The 20,293-nt window shown below is 33.4% G+C and overlaps 1 protein-coding gene across 1 annotated transcript in view; it reads right to left on the bottom strand.

Annotated features, from left to right (window-relative positions):
- Nucleotides 1-4,954: 4,954 nt before the first annotated feature.
- PTEN (phosphatase and tensin homolog) overlaps nt 4,955-20,293 on the bottom strand; it is an 89,681-nt gene continuing 74,342 nt past the window's right edge. The window contains exons 6-9 of the mRNA XM_029244893.1: nt 19,033-19,174; nt 13,957-14,123; nt 11,006-11,230; nt 4,955-8,436 (exon numbers count right to left, since the gene is read on the bottom strand). Of these exons, the coding sequence (XP_029100726.1) occupies nt 8,251-8,436; nt 11,006-11,230; nt 13,957-14,123; nt 19,033-19,174 (720 nt within the window). The 3' untranslated portion in view covers nt 4,955-8,250. The remainder of the gene's footprint in view (nt 8,437-11,005; nt 11,231-13,956; nt 14,124-19,032; nt 19,175-20,293) is intronic.

The raw sequence follows: 20,293 nt of genomic DNA, 5'->3' as shown, positions 1-20,293 counted from the left end.
GAAACTGATCAATAGCAAATACAATAATAAATATTCCTGATAAGTAGTTGCAAATTTCTACTGTATCAACTTAATTATACTATTTTCCCTTGATCACAAAGTTAAACTTCTTGGATCTTGAAATGGGGTAGGAGAAGAGTGTGTGTGGGGGGTGTCCCTCTTCATGAACAAATATTTCTTTTACTATTTAGATATTTATACATTTCCACAGGTTTTTGCTCGAGTTAAGAATATAAAGAACTAGGCCATAAATTTCACCTTTTGTTTCTTGAGGTAACTCAAAATTTACAACTTGTTTCCCATCAATAAATCATAAGTGACATTTCCTTTCAGCTTTACAGTAGTGTTTAAGGCCATAACAGAACTTTAACTTCTACTGAAGTGATATCAAATATTGCCAAAGTACAATCACACACATTTAGTAAGATTTTAAGAAATTTAAAAATGAACTCAACTCTGAAAATGAAGAGAAACAGATTGTTTATATAGATTTGGCCAAACCAATTTAGAAAATAAAGTAACTTAGAACATTGTGACTATTTTGAGTGGTATTCTTAAAAATTCTATCTAGATACACCAATAATGATCTTAAAAACTCAAGAATTAATATAGAGTTGTAAAAGGTGAGAATAAAATTTTATAGAGGATAATGAGTGCAACTTGCTGATCCTTTTAGGATGAAAAGTTCTAACTACTGTTTCAGGGGGTCTGTTCAATTCTCACCTTCCCAGTGAGGCCTATTCTGGACTTACCCTATTCAACACTGCAATCTCTCTACCTCTGCGTACCTGGTCTTCCTTACCCTGTTCCACATTTTCCCCCCATAGCATTTATTAACTTACATATGGTATGTTGACTGTCCATTACCTATTATTCCTTGCTAGAATGTGAGATCCATGAAGACAGGAATCCACTGTTCACCCATTTGTATCCCAAGCATCTATAACAGTGCCTGACATATATCAAGTGCTCAATAACTATTGAGTGACTTGCAGTTTAGTTTCCTTATTGCATCCATGTTGTTTAAAGATGTCACTTTCTGTTTTGCTTTATTCTTAACTCCTTCCTTGCTCAAGAGAGCCTTCCCTGATCCTTCCAAAGCATAAGTCAGAATGTAATTAATTATGCTATGGTAACAAGTTGTCCCAAAATCTCAGTTTACGTCAATATGTTTACTTCTTGCTCATGCTAATATCTAACACATTCAATGTAGGGAGAGAATCTGAGGTAGTTTTGCTCATATAGTCACTCAAGACCCAAGCTGACAGAGTTGCACGATCTGGAACATGTCATGTACTCGGTCACTGTAGTAGAGAGAAGCCTAAGGATTGTACAAGGGATTTTATTTACAATGCCTTTCCTTGGAAGTGTCACATCACTTTCAGTGCTATTTTGTTGGAATAAACTAGTTACAATGGCCCCATCTAACTTCAAAGGGGTGAAAATTTAGAGGAGCATATGGAATGTTTGGTAATCATTACAGTATCACATATTATAACTTTTTAAATAAGGTCTATTTCCTCTACTAGAGTGGAAACTCCTCAAGGGCAAGAGAGGGTGTCGTTTTGATCTCTAATGTATTCCAAACATCTGTTATATATAGTGGGGACTTGATAAATACTTGTCAAATAAAAAGTTTAAAACCAAATATTAAAAATAATTAACCTTTTTAATTTTTTAAAGAAAAAATACTCTCCATAATAAAGCATTTGTTTTTACGTCCATCAGTAGCCAAATGGAATTTGATATAAACATTTCCAATATACCAACTTTGGATAAATGCACAACTTAGAAAATAACTCAATAATGCATGCATCAAGATGCTACCAACAAATTCATTAACATCCAAGATTCATTACTGTATGTCAAAGGTCATCCAGGGTTAACATTATTTTCATTACGATGAACTGTAAAATTCCAGTGAGAACTGTTTGCCTGAATCAAACTATTTAATCTCTAAAATCGGAACCTAGCACTCTCACCACCCATCCAAACCTCCCTACACTCACACACATGCACACACACTTAAAAACTGCCCATGAAGGCATTATAATGGAAAAAGAAAATAGAAACTGAATGAGCATTTGTAAACGTGGGATATCATTTAGACAACTGTATAAAGTAGGCAGAAAATCCTAAAAGTGTACATAAATAAAAGCCAATAAATGATAAGCTACAGAAAGCCACATCTAAACATTTTAAGATAATCTCACTACAGTAAACAGATTTGACAAACTGAAACACTAGAGCCATGACTATAGGCCTTGCTCCATTCCAGCACAAACAAAATCTCTAACCATTTTAAGAACAGATGAGAATCCACATGCAACAAAGGAGATATAAATTACTTTTAATTAAAAAAATGAAAAATATAAATCCTTGTTAAACACTTCATTTAAAAATATGCAGCTTTATTTTAAAATGTGGTAATGCTCAAAGATGGCAGTTGACTTCACTCATATATGTAAAAATGTTCATAAAATATCAATACATTGGTTTGTAAGTTATGTACTGCCCTCCAGCTAAACTTTTTTCCACCGAATTCTCAAGTAACTGTTAAAAAAAAGAGATCTATGTTCTAAGCCCACCATTATACTAATCATGGTTAAGTTCCAGAGCTAAAGGTGAACCATTCATGAAATAGTTTTGGATGTGATGGAAGTCTCATGAGCACACAGATGTAAAAACAACTAAGTGATAAACCAGCAGTGGCTTTTTTTCTGTTTTCCAGGTGTTAAACTAATTCACTCTAAATTGAGCAACTGTTTGGGAATTATAAAAAGTGAAAAGCTCACCCTTCTTTTCCAACCTATAAAGAGAAATAGAAAGGTGATGATGAAATTCACTACTAATACAGTGTTTCACACATTCTGACCTAATTCCAAAATACAAATGTTTGAAACGGTTTTTGAAGAGAAATATCTACAATGTTAAGCTTGTCTATGCTAAATAAATGTAACCGTTTTATTTACTTAGACATGTATTATTCTGATGCTAACAATATTTAAACGTCCATGACTGACCCACTGAATTGGAAAGGACTCTCAATAACTGCACATAATCTGCATCTGTAGTGTTAGAAAGAATCCAGTCACTGTTCATTCTCTGATGTAATTTAACATTCTACAAATCCGTGATGGAAATACTAAGCTTAAAGGCCTGGAGAGTATGCCCAGTACAAATTTCATTTTTTGAAGAAAATATATACATGAATATACAGAAAAAAATGATTGTATAGTCACTAAAGCATTAATAATAGCTGTTTCCAGGTGGTGAGATTATCACTGAAGATTTTGTTACGGGAAACTATTCTCAAAAAAGCTAACTTAAGAACCAAAGGGTATTACCACCAATGAAACTATTGTCCTTTACTGACTTTACATAACAAACTTTTAAAGCTACCAACACGTGAATTTGTAAGAATGGCTACATAGTCTGATATATTGTGTCGGCCAAAAAGTTCGTTCGGGTTTTTGGGTAAGATGTTAAATACCCGAACAAACTTTTAGGCCAACCCAATACTTGAAGAAGGAAGATCTCTTAAAAAATGGAAAAATACCAAGATCATGGTCATAAAGGAATAGAGTTGCTCTAAAATTAAAAACAACTGATAATCATTAGGCTTCCTATAGATACATAATTCTATAGGAAAATCGGTCTCTAACATGTCATCTTTAAAAGTTTTAAAATGTTTTCCTCTATTATCTTTTTTGCTAGTTTTTTAGGTACTTATACCAGTTTAGACTGAATATTTATATTATTTTTTCCATTCACAAACATTTCTCTCTGCACTAGTAACAGCACACTGCTAACCAAAACTTACACTTAAGCCATCTAAGACTAAGTTTTAGATCTGTGGCTAATTATCTGGCAAGAATAAAAGAACAAAAAAGTTTCACATTAGCAGCAAATTGACTAGATTTAAGGGTCTTGATTTTTTGTAAGCCTTTGGAAGCCTGCATGTTAAACACTGGTGATTTTTGTATTCTCAATGGAAATGGTGATGGCATTCACTTAACCAAGCTAGCCCAAATTAAGAGTTGTGAGAACACGCAATAAAAACAAAATTGTCAGTAAATTCCTATTTTTCAGACATCACCAAGATCATCTTATAAATCAGAATAATTTTAGACTCCAGTATAGTTTTCAACCATACTTACGATACCTAAAAAGAAAAAATGTGTGTACACACACATACTTTTCATACCTCTTTACATTATATATTCACATTTACTTTAAAAAAAGTCACATGGAGAAAATGTAAACCTGAAATAACATTAAATTCTATTGTTACATAAATGATCTGCTTTATTTTCAAAACATTTGTACAAGCTACACTTTCACTTATTACCTTACTATGCTTTGTTGAAAGGATGTGCCTTACTCAGTCTTTAAGCTTTTAAGAATATTAGAAATAACAAGATTAAGTTCAAGTACACAAAGTCCTTTAGACTATTCTGGAATATCAATTTTTAAATGGCACAAGTCACAATGAGTAGATGAAGCTCCCCATATGTTGATGGCATACTACAGAATCATAAAGAATGGAAAAGCCACAAAATTGAAATCTGAGATATCAAATCCATTCTGGGGAATTATCTTCAGACATCTTAGTAAAAAAATATATATGCACAATTTTTCAAAACTCGTGAACTTTTTAGGATTAGCATATTATTTAACGTGCTTGAAATAGGATATTAAGTGTTGACTAAGACACTAAAAAAGCTAAATGCCTCTCTCAAACATGAGTAGACTGATACTCTACTCCCAAACTGACAAGAGCCCATGTTTTTATAACTGTAGGCTTTGAAGGACAGCAGGGAAAAAAAAAACCAACAAACCTTACAAAAACTTATTAATCACATTTGGCTGCCCATCATTTAAAATGGCAATAAATCTAATCAATTTAAATTATAAATATTAAATATTCTCATTTAATAAAACACCCACACAATGACAAGAATGAGACTTTAATCAGTTTTAAGTGGAGTTTATAACACTAAGAGATAAAGGGTTGTTAACAAACACAGTAACAAATGGACATCTGATTGGTATGAGGCATTATCCTGTACACATCGTAATTTTTTGTGTATCCTCAGTGCATAGCATTTACACACAGAGCCACTGCTGCACAGCACAAGAGTATCTGAAGAGGCTGAATCAGAGTAAGGCTGTTTAACAGACTGAAATTTTTTAGTATATATATTCTATATGAAAACAGATTGAACTTTTGAACTGGCAGGGTAGAAGGCAACTCTGCCAAACACTGCAGTTAAAGCCCCCACTTTAGTGCACAGTTCCACCCCTTCCATCTGCATGCATAACACATTAACAGTATTTAAAGGTAAACGAGGCACTTTGTGGCAACCACAGCCATCGTTATGAACATATTGCACAAATTTTCTAGAACTAAACAGTAACTTGTACCCTACTTTTATTTTTTAAAGCTGAAACATTTGATGCTGCCGGTAAACTCCACTTAAGTTTATAACCTGTGCCACAGCAAAGAATGGTGATGCTATTTATTCAACTACCCTTTAATAATTATGGCAAAAAATGTTCAAGAGGAGCTACAGAGGACTTGGGATGGTACAGGGCCCAATTGTAAGCTTTCTTAAAAGTGATGCCTTCAAGTAACTTCAGACATGTAAGCGGCTGCACATCCAAAAAGTCTAAGAAAACATTCCAGAAACTCAAAGAGATTACCTACAGAATGCATTTCAGGCTAATCGTGAATACTGTCATAAATAAAGTTTTAATTAGGACTCAAAAACCTTTCAGTCATAGCAATTCTTGTCAAATTCTATGGGCGTGGTAACTGAAATAAAGGAGAGTAGTATGTATAATATATATTTATATATATATAATATATATAATGCCATTTTTCCATTTCCAATGACTACACCATAAAATGTAAGCAAGGCTTCTCAAAAACACTGAAACATTCAAAATCAAAACCCTCATTCAGACCTTCACATTCCAAAGGAAAAATAATAACAGTGCAAAGCCCATTATAATGTCATTATTTATGACCTGGCCCTCCATGTTACATATTGGAACCATACAAGTTACGCTTTAATATACTGTGCCCAAAACTGTAACAAATAACAGTATTAATAACCATCTTCAAAACATGAATAGTTGATTTTCATTTTAGTCAACAGTTTTCAGCTTTTATGAAAGACAAGGTGACATATAAATTTCAATGATGAGATCTTAGGAATAGGTGTCTCTAACTTTACCAATTTAACTTATGAGCAGTCAATCAATTCTCTATATATCAATGTTTAAATATAAATGTGTAAATCCTAACAGCTTTGTTAAAAATTTTAAAATTTTATTTGTTGAATGCAACTGATGAGGTATGGAAAACATGTCAAGATTATTTACTAAGAATATTTTAGATGAAGTTCTGCCTAATCTATTTACCATCAAACTCTATAAATGCTGCTCTAGTAGATCCTATGCAATCTGTATTTGTAAATTAACTAGGTCAGACCACAGCTAGTGAACAATTTCAGCACCAATAAGTTATTGAAAATGAGATTTTACACCATTAAGAAATAAATTGGCTGGATGGTCAAATGTTTCAAGGTCAAGGTATCATTTGAAAGATACCAAATTTCTGGGGGAAAAAATTCTTTTTAATCGTATCTTCACATTAACTTTACAATAGTAGTTGTACTCTGCTTAAAATCGTATGCAGTCTGGGCATATCAAATATATGATATTTAAGAAGTGAAATTGAAGCCCTTGTCCTAACTCTAGCACTATGAAGAAATGATTCAACACTGCACATTTAAAAAAATCTATTCTTTCAATAGCAAATTGATAAAAGCATTATGTGGGACAATTTCTACTGAAAAAGTAAATGACATTATTTGTGCAGTGTTGAAAATTTACTGCAACTCTAATTTCCTTTTTAACACAAATAACGTCCTTTTAAATATAAACATTATATGTATTCAGTATTCAAGTAAAATTCCCTAACAGTTAATGACATTTAAAAAATGTGCAAAACTGCAAAACTCATTGTAATGAATGTGTAAGGTCAAAAGGGTGGAACGGCTGACATCTATTGGATTGAATAAGTGCATCGTAAATCTTTAAAGGAAAAAAAACCGCTTACTGTAGAATCTCAAATTGAAATTTCCTGTGCAGCATTACAAAACATTTTATATTTAATGAGAAAAAAGAAGCTTTTAGGCAGCACATGAAGCATCCACAGCAGGTATACGATTGAAAACTAATAAAATAAATGTAAGTTGTTGACTGATGTAGGTAATAATAGCATCTGACTTTTAGCACTGGCCTTGATTACACAGGAGATGGAGCAGTCATTACAATTGAGAAAACATATTTAATAAATCATTGTCAATTTTTATAATGTTTCAAGCCCATTCTTTGCCGATAGCCTCCACATTTATATGGTTAAGTCATTGTTGCTGTGTTTCTTATCTATGACCACATTATTTTTATATCCCTTCATTTGTGGATTCTTAAGATGTTGTGGAAGGTTCATTCCTGTACCCCTATACAGATTCACTCCCTCTAGCTGCCTTTTCTAGCACCAATATGCTTAAAAAAAATAAAATGCACAAATAACAAGCAGTGACAGCGGCCAATTCCTCAAATGTCCAGATTAACAACTGTAGCATGCTAAAGAAAGGTGCGTGTAAATAGCTGGAGATGGTATATGGTCCAGAGTCCAGCGTAAAACATATTCCTTTCTGAGCATTCCCTCCATTCCCCTAACCCGAATACATGCATTAGAATGTAGCAAAACCCTTTAGAAACTCCTCTTAGCCAACTGCAAACTTATCTGTTGCCACAAGTGCAAAGGGGTAGGATGTGAACCTGTATATCACAAAGCTCTTTAGCCACTTCAGTTGGTGACAGAACACAAAATGAGAAATTCCTACGTATACACATCAGTCTGTCTCCACTTTTTATAAAACTGGAATAAAATGGGAAAGTGCCATCTTTATTTATCCTAATTGAATTTTAAATGTCCTTTTGACACAAAAAGGTATATACATGACACAGCTACACAACCTTTTTTCAACTGGACAACAAGTGTCAAAACCCTGTGGATGTATAGGGTAAAACAAGATTGGTCAGGAAAAGAGAATTGTTCCTATAACTGGTAATCTGACACAATGTCCTATTGCCATTAAAAAAAAAGGTCCATTTTCAGTTTATTCAAGTTTGTTTTCATGGTGTTTTATCCCTCTTGATAAAAAAAAAAAATCAGACTTTTGTAATTTGTGTATGCTGATCTTCATCAAAAGGTTCATTCTCTGGATCAGAGTCAGTGGTGTCAGAATATCTATAATGATCAGGTTCATTGTCACTAACATCTGGTGTTACAGAAGTTGAACTGCTAGCCTCTGGATTTGATGGCTCCTCTACTGTTTTTGTGAAGTACAGCTTCACCTAGAGAAAGAAGAGAAAGTATAAATGGAAAATCCATAAATCTGACTAATCTTAATTTACTTAAAGATACATATTTTTGACAGATTCATTTTTAAGTACTATGACACATATGATCTTTAAAGGGCCTTTTATTATGACCCTCTTCTTAAGATTTCCTACACTTTCTTTCTTGGTATATACTGAAAAGAAACTGGGATGTTAATATACTATATTTTTTAATAGGCATGTTACAAGCATTAACTAAATAATTCTGCAAAAGAAATGTATTGAGTTCAATAGTCCACATAATCTATTTTCAATCACAAAATTCAACTCACAAAGAGTTGAGTTCCAAAAGAATGTTTCACTTAACTACTTATCTGAAATTCAATGTATTTTCTCATACAAACAATACTAAAAAATACAGATACTACACTATGTAAAATACTGATTAACAATGATGTTTAGGATTCCATTCGCCCTAAAAACTTCACCGAAAGGGAGTCATAAGAAAGTTAATATCCTACAGTGCTCTTAACAGTGAACCAACAGCCTTATAGGCAGAGCTGAAATAACTGTCAAAACAACTCTAGGGCTTCCCCGGTGGCGCAGTGGTTGGGAGTCCGCCTGCCGATGCAGGGGACACGGGTTCGTGCCCCGGTCCGGGAAGATCCCACATGCCACGGAGCGGCTGGGCCGGTGAGCCATGGCCACTGAACCTGTGCTCCGCAACGGGAGAGGCCACAGCAGTGAGAGGTCCGCGTACCACAAACAAAACAAAACAACTCTAAACGGTAGGTATCTATTTTAAAAGAGAGAAAGCTATAGCTCAGAAAGGTTAGGGAACTCGCTAAAGGCCGAGTATCTAATAGGTAGTGGATGTGGGATTTAAATTAGATCTGACTCCAAATCCTTTGATCATTCTATTGTATCTACAGCCCCTCCCCCATGATCCAAGAATCATTATCAATTTTTCTCCTTCTCCTACATCCAATATCCAATCCATCAGTAAATCCTTTTAGTTCTACCTTCAACTAGCCTCCCAGCTTTCATTCTTGCCCCTCTCGAGTCTATATTTTAAAGGAGGGGACAGAGTAAACTTTTAAAGACAAAATTCAGATTACATCTTTCCCGTGCAGAAAACACTCAACATCTTCACACTTGGACTGATGTGCATTAGTCAAAACAATTTCTTATCTATTGCTCCTCAAATAAACCAAGCTCACTCCTGTCTCAGGGCTTCTGCACCAGCTTTTCCCTCTTTTCCCAGATATTTGTATAGCTCACTCATATGTTTACTTATAACTGAAATAGTTTTTATTTGTAATTACAAATATAAAACCTCTTGCAATATTAAAACAGAAAATAAGAAAGTTAGAGGAAGTCACATTTTAAAAGCTAATAATTGAGTAAAATATAGACAGAGAAAAGAAAGTAAATGGAAACCTACGAATTCTAGAAGACACTACTGAACACTTTAAATATAAGATCTAAAGGCACTTATTATTAGATACATTTTCACTTAAAACAGGTAGCCCCCCCTTTATTTTTATTATTACTAGCAATATTCTTATAAGCTATGATTAGGTCTGCTACATCGTATAAAAATGGAATGAAGAGAGAATTTAAAAAGAGAAAGGAGGAGGGTATGGTGAAAGGAAGAGAGAAAAATGAAGTAGAATAAACAACAGGAAAGGGGAAGAAAAAAATGGCAAACCACCATTTGGGAATGTTTACAAGTCAGCTTTTTAACCTGGAGAATTCTCCTCTACAAATAGAAATAGAAATATACACATACATATCACATTTAGATAAAAGTAAAATGAACCAAATAATTCCATAATAAGAGGAAGTAGAGTTTTACAAAGAGAAGGAGAGGGGAGGATGATCAGAGGCCTTACAGAGCACATGAGATTGAAGCTAAGGTTAGAATGTGAGGGGCAGCCACGTGAAGGGCAGGGAAAAGCCAAGGGTGGAGAGGTTCGGGGAGAAGGAAAAGAACTGTAAAGACCTGAGGCAGAAGAGTATAGCATTTTGAAGAACTGAAAAGAGACCAGGTCTGAGAGTGAATCGCAGGGAGAGAATGTGGCTAGAGTAGATGCAGAAGGTAGTCCTGTGCTAAATTATGCAGGTTCCTGCAGGTCACATCAAAAAAGCATAAGGTCTTTAAAAAGTATAAACAGGAGTGATGCAATCAAGTCATTTTTAAGATCACTCTAAGGAGTTGAGAATAAACTGGAGGGGACAAGAGTAAAAGCAGTGAGAACATTCCATAGGAGTCATTCCCAAAGGGCTGAGTTCCTTTCCACTTCTTTTTTCACCTATTCCTACTTCATATCCAACTTACTTAAATCCCCTCCCTAACCTATGCCCCAGATTTCACCAACTAACAAAGAATAGGGTAAGGAAACTGTAGCCTTTTGACTCTCTGTGCATTGGATTTCATTGACTTACTGCTAAATAAACAATGCTTATGAATATATGTAATTTAAAAATTAGCCAAGCAAGTCTTTCACCAGCTACACACCTAGAATAAAACAAACACACACACAGAACCACTCACCAACTCCTCAAAATGTTTTTAACTGACCTTAAAATTTGGAGAAAAGTATCGGTTGGCCTTGTCTTTATTTGCTTTGTCGAGATCATTTTTTGTTAAGGTGAGTACTAGATATTCCTTGTCATTATCTGCACGCTCTATACTGCAAATACTATCAATTTCTTGATCACATAGACTTCCATTTTCTACTTTTTCTGAGGTTTCCTCTGGTCCTGGTATGAAGAATGTATTTACCCAAAAGTGAAACATTTTGTCCTAAGAAAAAAAAAGACATAAATTTTTTTAAAAAAAGACAATGTTACTTATATTCAACATTTGCCCTAAGAAGTGAACAAATTATGCCATGTGTCATTAATATTCTGAATAAAGGTAAACACAAAGACTAATACTGGGCAATCTGTGGGTTATCTGTTGCATCTAGTTCACATAGGATTTTTCCTTTAATTCAAATCTAGACCAAAAATATAATTCCACAAGCTCTAAAATAAACTTACTTTAATACTTTAAGTAAAATATTTCCTTTCCTAGTCTAACACTAGCTTTTAAAAGTGTTGAGTTTATATGTATATATTAAAAAACCCAGAAATGGATTTAATTTTGTTTCAACAAGCTATTACAAAATTTACTTTACCAAAAGTTCTTAAAATGTCACTACAACTTCCCAAGGAAGCAAGGCAGATACATTTTTACTTCTACAGCAATACAAATGTTAAGTGGCTCCAGTTTCTTGCATGACAATGTATGTTTGAAATTTTTCATAATACAATATGGGGGGGGTAAGAACTTCAACTTTTTGTTGTTATAAAATGCCTATTTTTTAAAAAATCACTTATTAACTAATAATGAGGTCTTGTAAATCAAAAACCACCAACATTACTTCAAACCTTTCTTGACCATTACTTCAAACCTTTCTTTTTTTTTTCTTTTTTTTTTTTTTTGTGGTATGCAGGCCTCTCACTGTTGTGGCCTCTCCCGTTGCGGAGCACAGGCTCCGGAGGGGCAGACTCAGAGGCCATGGCTCACGGGCCCAGCCGCTCCGCGGCATGTGGGATCTTCCCGGACTGGGGCACGAACCCATGTCCCCTGCATCAGCAGGCAGACTCTCAACCACTGTGCCACCAGGGAAGCCCCTCAAACCTTTCTTGACCAACATAGAAAATGTACTCTTAATTAGTGGAACTGGCCTGTATGCATTATTTGACAATTAATGATGTACAACCCCATGACACCTTATCTGGTGCCTTAAAGTGCCATTTAAATCTTTTATTTTAATTTATCTTCAAGTTTATTTTCCCAGGAAGATGGTAAGACCCTTAAGTAACTTATGTCTTAAATGTCTTTGTATCTTTTAACAGTACCTAGCATAGCAATTTTATATGTGGTAGTCTTTGAAAATATTGTTAATTTCAATCATTTTAGCAAAGTTACTGAGTTAGTAATAACTAGACACATATTTTACTTAGAGTCAGAAGAAAATAAGCTAGTAGAATTTAAATTTCAAAAAATGTAGATTCTGCTAATGTACTGATTATAGTAAAACTGTTCTTGTTTAAATCAGAACATTTGTAACAGGCAAGGAAAATCACATAAAATGGAAATAAATGTAAAGTAATTCAAGATACACAAATTATTATAAATATCTAACTTAATCTTCAATTTTACATGTGTTAATATAATGTACAGGTGATAAGAACTAGAAGAATAAGAATTAGTACACTCCTAAACATAGAGGGAAAGTGATACAGGTGCCTATTTTTAAAAGCAAAACATAAAATCTTGTGTGTACCAGTCTTACAGTGAATAGAAGGAAAAAACTTACTTACCTTAATTTTAAAACATTTGTTAACACTTCTTGGATTATTGAAAAATATATTTTCAAAGTTACTGAGATATACTTAACTTTTATTTATACAGAACATGTAGGAAATGGGTTTCTGGTGAAAAAAAATCAGTTTTACATTTTGTGATTTTCCAGCTACCTGGATTCTGGATAAAGGAAATTATACTTCTTTTGACAAGTCAAAATAGAGGTTAAAATTTTTGTAGTAAATGAAGCTTCCTCTTATTTTCTCTCAAAAAAAAAAAAGCTAAAATTCAGGAAAATGAAATCAATCCTATTACAGAGACTGTCTAAAGATTAGCAATACACTATCTGGTATGTTTAAGGAGGCAGTAACAATATACACAGCTAATTTTTTTGTTCATTACTACCTAAAAATTTTGCACCTTAGGTTCACCTTAAATGTTCACACTTAATATTTTAAACCAACACAGTTTGTTTTAAAATGAGCCCCTGCATTCTCTAAATATAGCTCAGTGAGATGCAAACCTCACTAACTTTCTAAACCTGCATATTTAAATAATACCACATTTTTTTCATTCTTTATTACTTCCTCTTCATATTTATTTCTCTCCTAACTAAAAATCAAAATACTCAGTAAATTTGAGGAAGCTAAATATAAAATGACCCAGTCTCAAGAAACATTAACCAAAATGGGGGAAAAGTGGTTTGTGTCATTACACAAGACCACAAAACAGATTTTATTTATACATACAGACCAAATTTTTTTTTCAAACTCATGGTCCCATGTTAACTTCTCAGTAATTAATCATCCCTTCTAAAAGGACTGTAACTGATTTAATGGGATATGTATGCAATCTTTAATACTTTTATAAAATTTATATGCATAACCTAAGTTAAGGAAAATTCATCTCAAATTATAATGCCACATGGCCGTTTCCTTCTAATAGGACTATTTACCATTAATAATGGCTCACCGATGCCATAGTAAGCAAAGCATGTGCAGATCTGATAGAAAATAATTCATGATTCATTAGATGTCAGTCATAAAATACATCTTTTAGTCTCTCCTTACAGAAATGACTTCTGCCTAACTAAATGCTTTAAGCAAAAGATCTGAGGTTACTATTCAAGGTATGGCTATTCTGGATATTTTTCCCAATAAAAGTAAAGTGCAAACCTTTTTTAGCATCTTGTTCTGTTTGTGGAAGAACTCTACTTTGATGTCACCACACACAGGCAACGGCTGAGGGAACTCAAAGTACATGAACTTGTCTTCCCGTCGTGTGGGTCCTGAATTGGAGGAATATATCTTCACCTTTAGCTGGCAGACCACAAACTGAGGATCTGCATGGTCAAATACATAACTAGTATCACTTCACAGGAAATACCTTTAACTGTCAAACTGTCAAAAGCTATTTTGATGATGAATATCAGCAATATACACAAAGTAGTAATTCTGCATCTTTAACCCCTGATCTAAAACAAATCAGTGGATAGAAAATAATAAATAGATAGCTAAATAAATAAATAAATACATAAATAAAACAAATCAGCAGAAATAAACTAGGGCAAAGTAAAATCAATACAAGGTTTCCCCTAATTTGAGCCTTCAACATAAGGTTCTATTACTGGTATTAAAGTCAATTCCATTTCATAAATAGTAAGTACCAAGACTGGACTTCTAGCACTGTACTGTAATATCAAAATTTCAACATTACAATAAATGAACTGCATAAAAAGTAACTTTTTTTTTTTTTTTTAAAGTAACTTTTAAAACAAGTATTTGCTGCAGTATTTTAAAGTCTCTACCACGGAATAAAAACCACAAAATACCAATCATTACACATTCACAAGAAGAGAATATAATCTATAACAAAGTTATAATATATTCCATAAGCACAAGTTTCAATATTTATAAAAATTTAAACCATAATTAATTTTACTTATAACTCATATTTTATTTTTAAAGGTATATAAAGCCACCACCACAAGAAACAGGAGGAAAGAGATTTGAAATGTCTGCAAAGAAATGCAACAGACATCAAGTACAAATTACAGCACAACCCCCCTTTCTCCAAAACACACTCCATTTTCATTAACAAGTACTTTGGCTTTGACCCATGTGTGTTTTAAAATAACTGGTAAAATATGACCTCTCAAGATGTATCATGCTTATATTAGCAACGCAACTAAAAGGCAGGTAAGTGTGAACAGGCAAGGATTATGTTTTTTATTTTTAAAAATCTACACATAAATACATTTATACCTAATGACATTAATGACAGAATTTAAAGTCATGAACATTAAGATCCTAGGACTTTAAAAACTTTAAGTTACCTAAATAATTTGACAAAGTATAATTTATTTGTAGTACACCAAGTTCAAAAACAAGAGTTCATTAGAAAAAAAAGTAATTAACCTGAGGAGGTAAGAAGTGGGTCTTGAAGTTTCAAAACATACCAAGATAATCAAGAAATAAAAACATAAGCTTGCATAAAGTGCATGAGAAATACATATATATAGACATAAAGTTCTCAGCACCAAAAGGCATCATCCTTAAAGACAAAAAAAAGAAGTATCACATTCTTTACCAATGTGACCAACAACTGAGGACAAGGCAAAAAGCTTATTCAGGCTAAAATTTTCCAGTGTAATAAACACCTGCTGGCTCATCTATATAATACCTAAAGAGGTATCATCAATCACATAATAAATAGTAGGCTTCATAAAAGCATGAGGGATTATTCCAATATGGATTCGTGAGACATTTATCATGAGAAAAAGGAACTCTAAAAAAGGGAAACATTACACCAACAACCTGTCAATAATTTTCACTTCCTTGACTAAAGATTCAAAGTACAAGGAGCTATTTTATAAGACTTTATTTGATACTGAAAATTTCACTGGGAAGCCTAGTTTGAAGAAGCAAATAAACAAGGTATGATTTCAAAGCTGTGATAAAAATCAACCAGGAGGGAAATGCCTTGCAATCTTATTAATTCAAACTCCACTAATTCAGAATCTGATAATCCTAATCTTAAGACTTTAAAAAGCAAATTAACTGTGTAAGCCAGATTTCAATTAAACTACATCTAAAATGTGTACCTTCAAGAACTTTAGAATTATATATACAATTGATATTCTAATTAGAAATTAATTTTTTGAGGAAATATCTAAGCAACACTAAGCTAAAACATTTTAATAAAAATAAGTAGAAAATATTTCTTCAAATCACTAAAGAAAATAATTTTCTTTACAGTATGAATTTCACATTTTAGATAGATAAGACCAAACTTAACAGTTGTCCAACATTAGTATGGTTCTTTTGACTTCTAAGACACAACTCTGAGATATACATCTTTGATATGATCGACTGTGTTCTAAAAAGAAGAAATGAAGAGGCTGATACGTAGCAGACAAAAATTACAATTAAATTTTCTTGGATATATGCATATTGATATAGTATGAGAGAAAAATCACACTGGTCATCTTTTATTAACTTTTTCAACCCTTTTAGATACACAGAAGATAGTAACCTTTCCTTTATTTAGAAATATTAAGACAATACTCAAATAAGAAAAAGGCTGTTAACCCCTGACAACTTTGCAGAAGATACTTTATTTTCACATGGTCTGTTTTCTTCACTGATTCCTCTTCCTCCTCCTGAACCCACACTGTTACAAATCCTATTTGTCTCAGCCCTCACCCTGTTTTCTTCTGAACCTTCCCATCTTCTAGCCCCACGCCAAATTTACATGAAAGGCTTAACTGCTATGTCTCTTTCCTAATGCTTCTCAAAATATCAGGTATATCTCTCACCTAAGTTCGAATCCATACTTTCAACTACCCACTAAATATCTTCATGTAAATAGCTCACCTTTACCTGATTTACAACATGTTTAAAACCAAAATATCAACATTCATGTCTCCAAGTCTCAGTTAGATTCCCTTTTCTGTGAATTATTCACCTGACCAGAATAAAAACTTCGACAAAATATTTAGATATAAACGGCAAAAGAAAAACTAATCACATCTCATTTGATTGCCCAAGCAAAGCACATCTGGCTTAAAGCAAGTCACATAACTGCTTTCCTTTCCACCATTTTTCTCCCTCTTGCAATCACTACCTTCTACAAAACTATACCTAAATACAGCTTATTAAGCCTCTAGTAGGACCACTGACACCATAGTATTTATCAAATCAAGTCCGATATGCCCATTTGGAGTCCTCCAACAGTCAGCCACACATTCCGTTCCTAGTCTATTCTCCATCTCTATATTTCTTGTCCAGCTCATTTCCTTCTGCTGTGCTTCAATTCAAGCTATTTCCTATTGCCTGTAATACTTTCTTTGGTTTTTAAGGCCAATCTAAACTGTATGCTTTCTCAAATGTTCAATAAAGAGCTGGACTTCCTTCATGAAACTATCTGACAATCCTCGCAAACTTGATTTTTCTAAATATACCATTTATGATTTATACATACAACCTCCCATTAGTTATATATTACTTACACTACAGCTTTACTACATAGTATTAAATCATAGTGCATAAACAGAGAACTAGCAAATTGGTAAAGATTAAAAAGATTTCAGTAGTAAGTTGAGAAGTTTAAATGTAATACACTGAGAGATCCAACACACATACACACACACACACACACACCCCATTTAAATGTAGAGCAGAACTGACAGATGTTTGCTAGAGAGACCAATGTGAAAAAAAAATTATAGTAGATAAGATTATTGAATTGAATGTTCTCTCTCCCTTATTATTTCTCTAATATTTTATACCTTACCATTTGGCTCTTACAGTGATATCTAATACTATAGGAAGAGCATGAGCTTTTTTATTTTCTTCCTTTTCCCTTCTCCACTATACATCTAAAGTTCCTGTGCCAATCATCTCTGATAGCCTAGTACCTTGTACTCTGGAGTTTTAAAAATTGTACTGAGATGACAAAAGCATCAGTGAGGTCTCTTAGAAGCCTTTCATATGCTGTGTTAATAGATCTGTGGTCTCTGATAAAGTTATTTGCCCTAAGAATACAGAAAAGATCTAATGAAGGTGATCATACCTACCTGACAAAGATAAACAACATCAAGAAATTAATTCCCTAGGTATAAATTAAGGTCTGAAAAATTTTAATTACATAAATACTGTCAAGAAGCAAACTTTAAGCTAAAAACTGAAACCATCAACAAATTGCAGAATATCACTGAAATATTATTAGAGGTATTAGAAAAAGTAATACAGTAGTATCTTATCTAGAAACTACAAAATTGTATTCTGAATAAATAAAACACAGTTCTTAAACATGAAAACATGACTGATCACTTCCAAGGTAGAAACTAATATAAAAAACTCTGTAACAGAAAAAAGCAGCAACAGTCTGGTCTTTTACAGGGCTGAACAATACTTCCTTCCATGTGTTCTCCCTTGACTACCTGCTTTGGGTCAAAGTATTAAGGTTCCTATCAGTTTAGCTAAGAACACTGGCGAATGGCAGAGAAGCAGAACGGGACCAGGGTGACTGAGGTAGGCTTACAGACGTTAGGGTAAGAGAGAAATAAATTAGAGACAGACATCAATGACATGATCCTTATTTAGTACTTTTCTAGGAAGTTTCAGATTTCAAAATATCTTCATATTGTTGATGAGCAAAGACAAAGAGAGGTAGATGATGTGCCCTCGGTTATATAGCACATTAAGGACAAATCTAGCACTGGAACTCCGATCTAAATCCAGGTTTTCTCTAATACTCCACACACACTGAATCTACCCTATTCATTCAATATACTTCAGCTTGTTGCCATCTCTTATCATCGTTTTCTTTTTCTTTTTCTTGTCCCTATCACCATTACTATTAATATCTAGTCTTACTAAGATATCAAGGAATTGGTCCTTGCCCTAACACCAGTAAAGGGATGAATCCCAATGCCACTCTCATGCTGACGGGACAGGTTATTTTAGTCATCTAGTCAGAATATAGGCTGCATTTGGTAGCTACAGCACAGAATATTCCTTTCATAAATATAATTTGGCTTCAAAGACATTAAAACCCAATGGTCTTAGCTTCCACAGCCCAATGTGCTGAACAACTGAGCTAATTAATTAGTTTGGATACTTAAGAAATATACAAACCTGCATAAATTTTAAGTGTGGTAAATTTCTTTTTAGACTTTTATATAAACTTCTAGCTATGTTAAGAAAAGTGTTCCAGTACATCAAAGGATGAGAATTTAGAGCACTTACTGCAAGTTCCGCCACTGAACATTGGAATAGTTTCAAACATCATCTTGTGAAACAACAATGCCACTGGTCTATAATCCAGATGATTCTTTAACAGGTAGCTATAATAATATACATAGCGCCTCTGACTGGGAATAGTTACTCCCTGGTGGACAGAAAAAAAAAAGAAAAGCCAAATTCAAAAGAAAAGTTCCATTATAGTTATTTCACTAAATCGTTATGGTAACTGGGTTGTATCCATTGAAGAACATATATACATTAGAAATTTGACCTTAAATGATTTAATACTTAAATCCAGCTCAGTAATAGAGTAAATCAAAGCAACATCAATATAAAGGAAACATCAGAATAACTTTTCTCCCTTAAAATACAATTATCATAACACCCCCATCTATTCAATTGTCGCAACAATCTCTGACCCATGTACCCAATAAGCAAAGGCCACTGCATATCCAAAATAACTGTCAAAGGCCTCTGCTCTACCGCTGTGCTCTTTACACGTAGGGTTCCCCACAAGCATGTATAGATTCTTATTCAACACAGAATTCCTCAGAAACTTGGATACCTATTTTCCAGGCAAAAGCATATCAGAATCAGCAAGTCAGATAAAGGCTTATTGCCTTTAGGAGGCAGAAATAGCAGCAGCAAAAAGTGATGCTGGCTTTAGAACCCAACAAAAACAAGAGTATGCAGTTGACATAAATGTATGCAATAGTTTGACAACAAAGGTACTTAGAGATGTCCCTGAGCTACATACACCTCTTTGCATGTAACCAGGGAAATACATAATGTTTTAGAAAAGTTAAGTATTACAGTGCTAAAAATATACACAATTCATGTGGTGTTTAAATGGCGACCCTGACTTATCTCAAAAAAAAAAAAATCTACTGTGTGCAGCAATGCACTCACTAATGATGCTGAATAAGTGAGGTATTAGGGAACTTACCTAAGGTTTCTTTTCCTATTACATGATATGACTTCAGAATAATTTAAGCATTTAACTTAGAATTTGCAATATTTCTCTTTTAGATGTTATATTGGCATATAAATATGCCAATGTGTTAGAAACTCTGGACATAAAGACTTTTCTTTCCCCAATGAAAAGTAGAAAGTACATTTACGTGAATTTAAAGAAAAGTATGTTGAATGGCAGGTATATAGGTATTTGTTTCAGTATTCTTGGTTCTTTTTTAAAGGTCAGCATGATTTTATTACAATTTTAAAAATACATAAAATGCCAAATAATGGATAAAAGCCATTTCAT

The sequence above is a fragment of the Monodon monoceros genome, unplaced genomic scaffold (assembly GCF_005190385.1).
Source record: "Monodon monoceros isolate NGI ecotype Baffin Bay Population unplaced genomic scaffold, NGI_Narwhal_1 Super_Scaffold_4, whole genome shotgun sequence".
Taxonomy (NCBI): Eukaryota; Metazoa; Chordata; class Mammalia; order Artiodactyla; family Monodontidae; genus Monodon; species Monodon monoceros.
The sequence above is the reverse complement of the archived record's forward strand: the minus strand, read 5'-3'. Positions and strand labels throughout refer to the sequence as shown.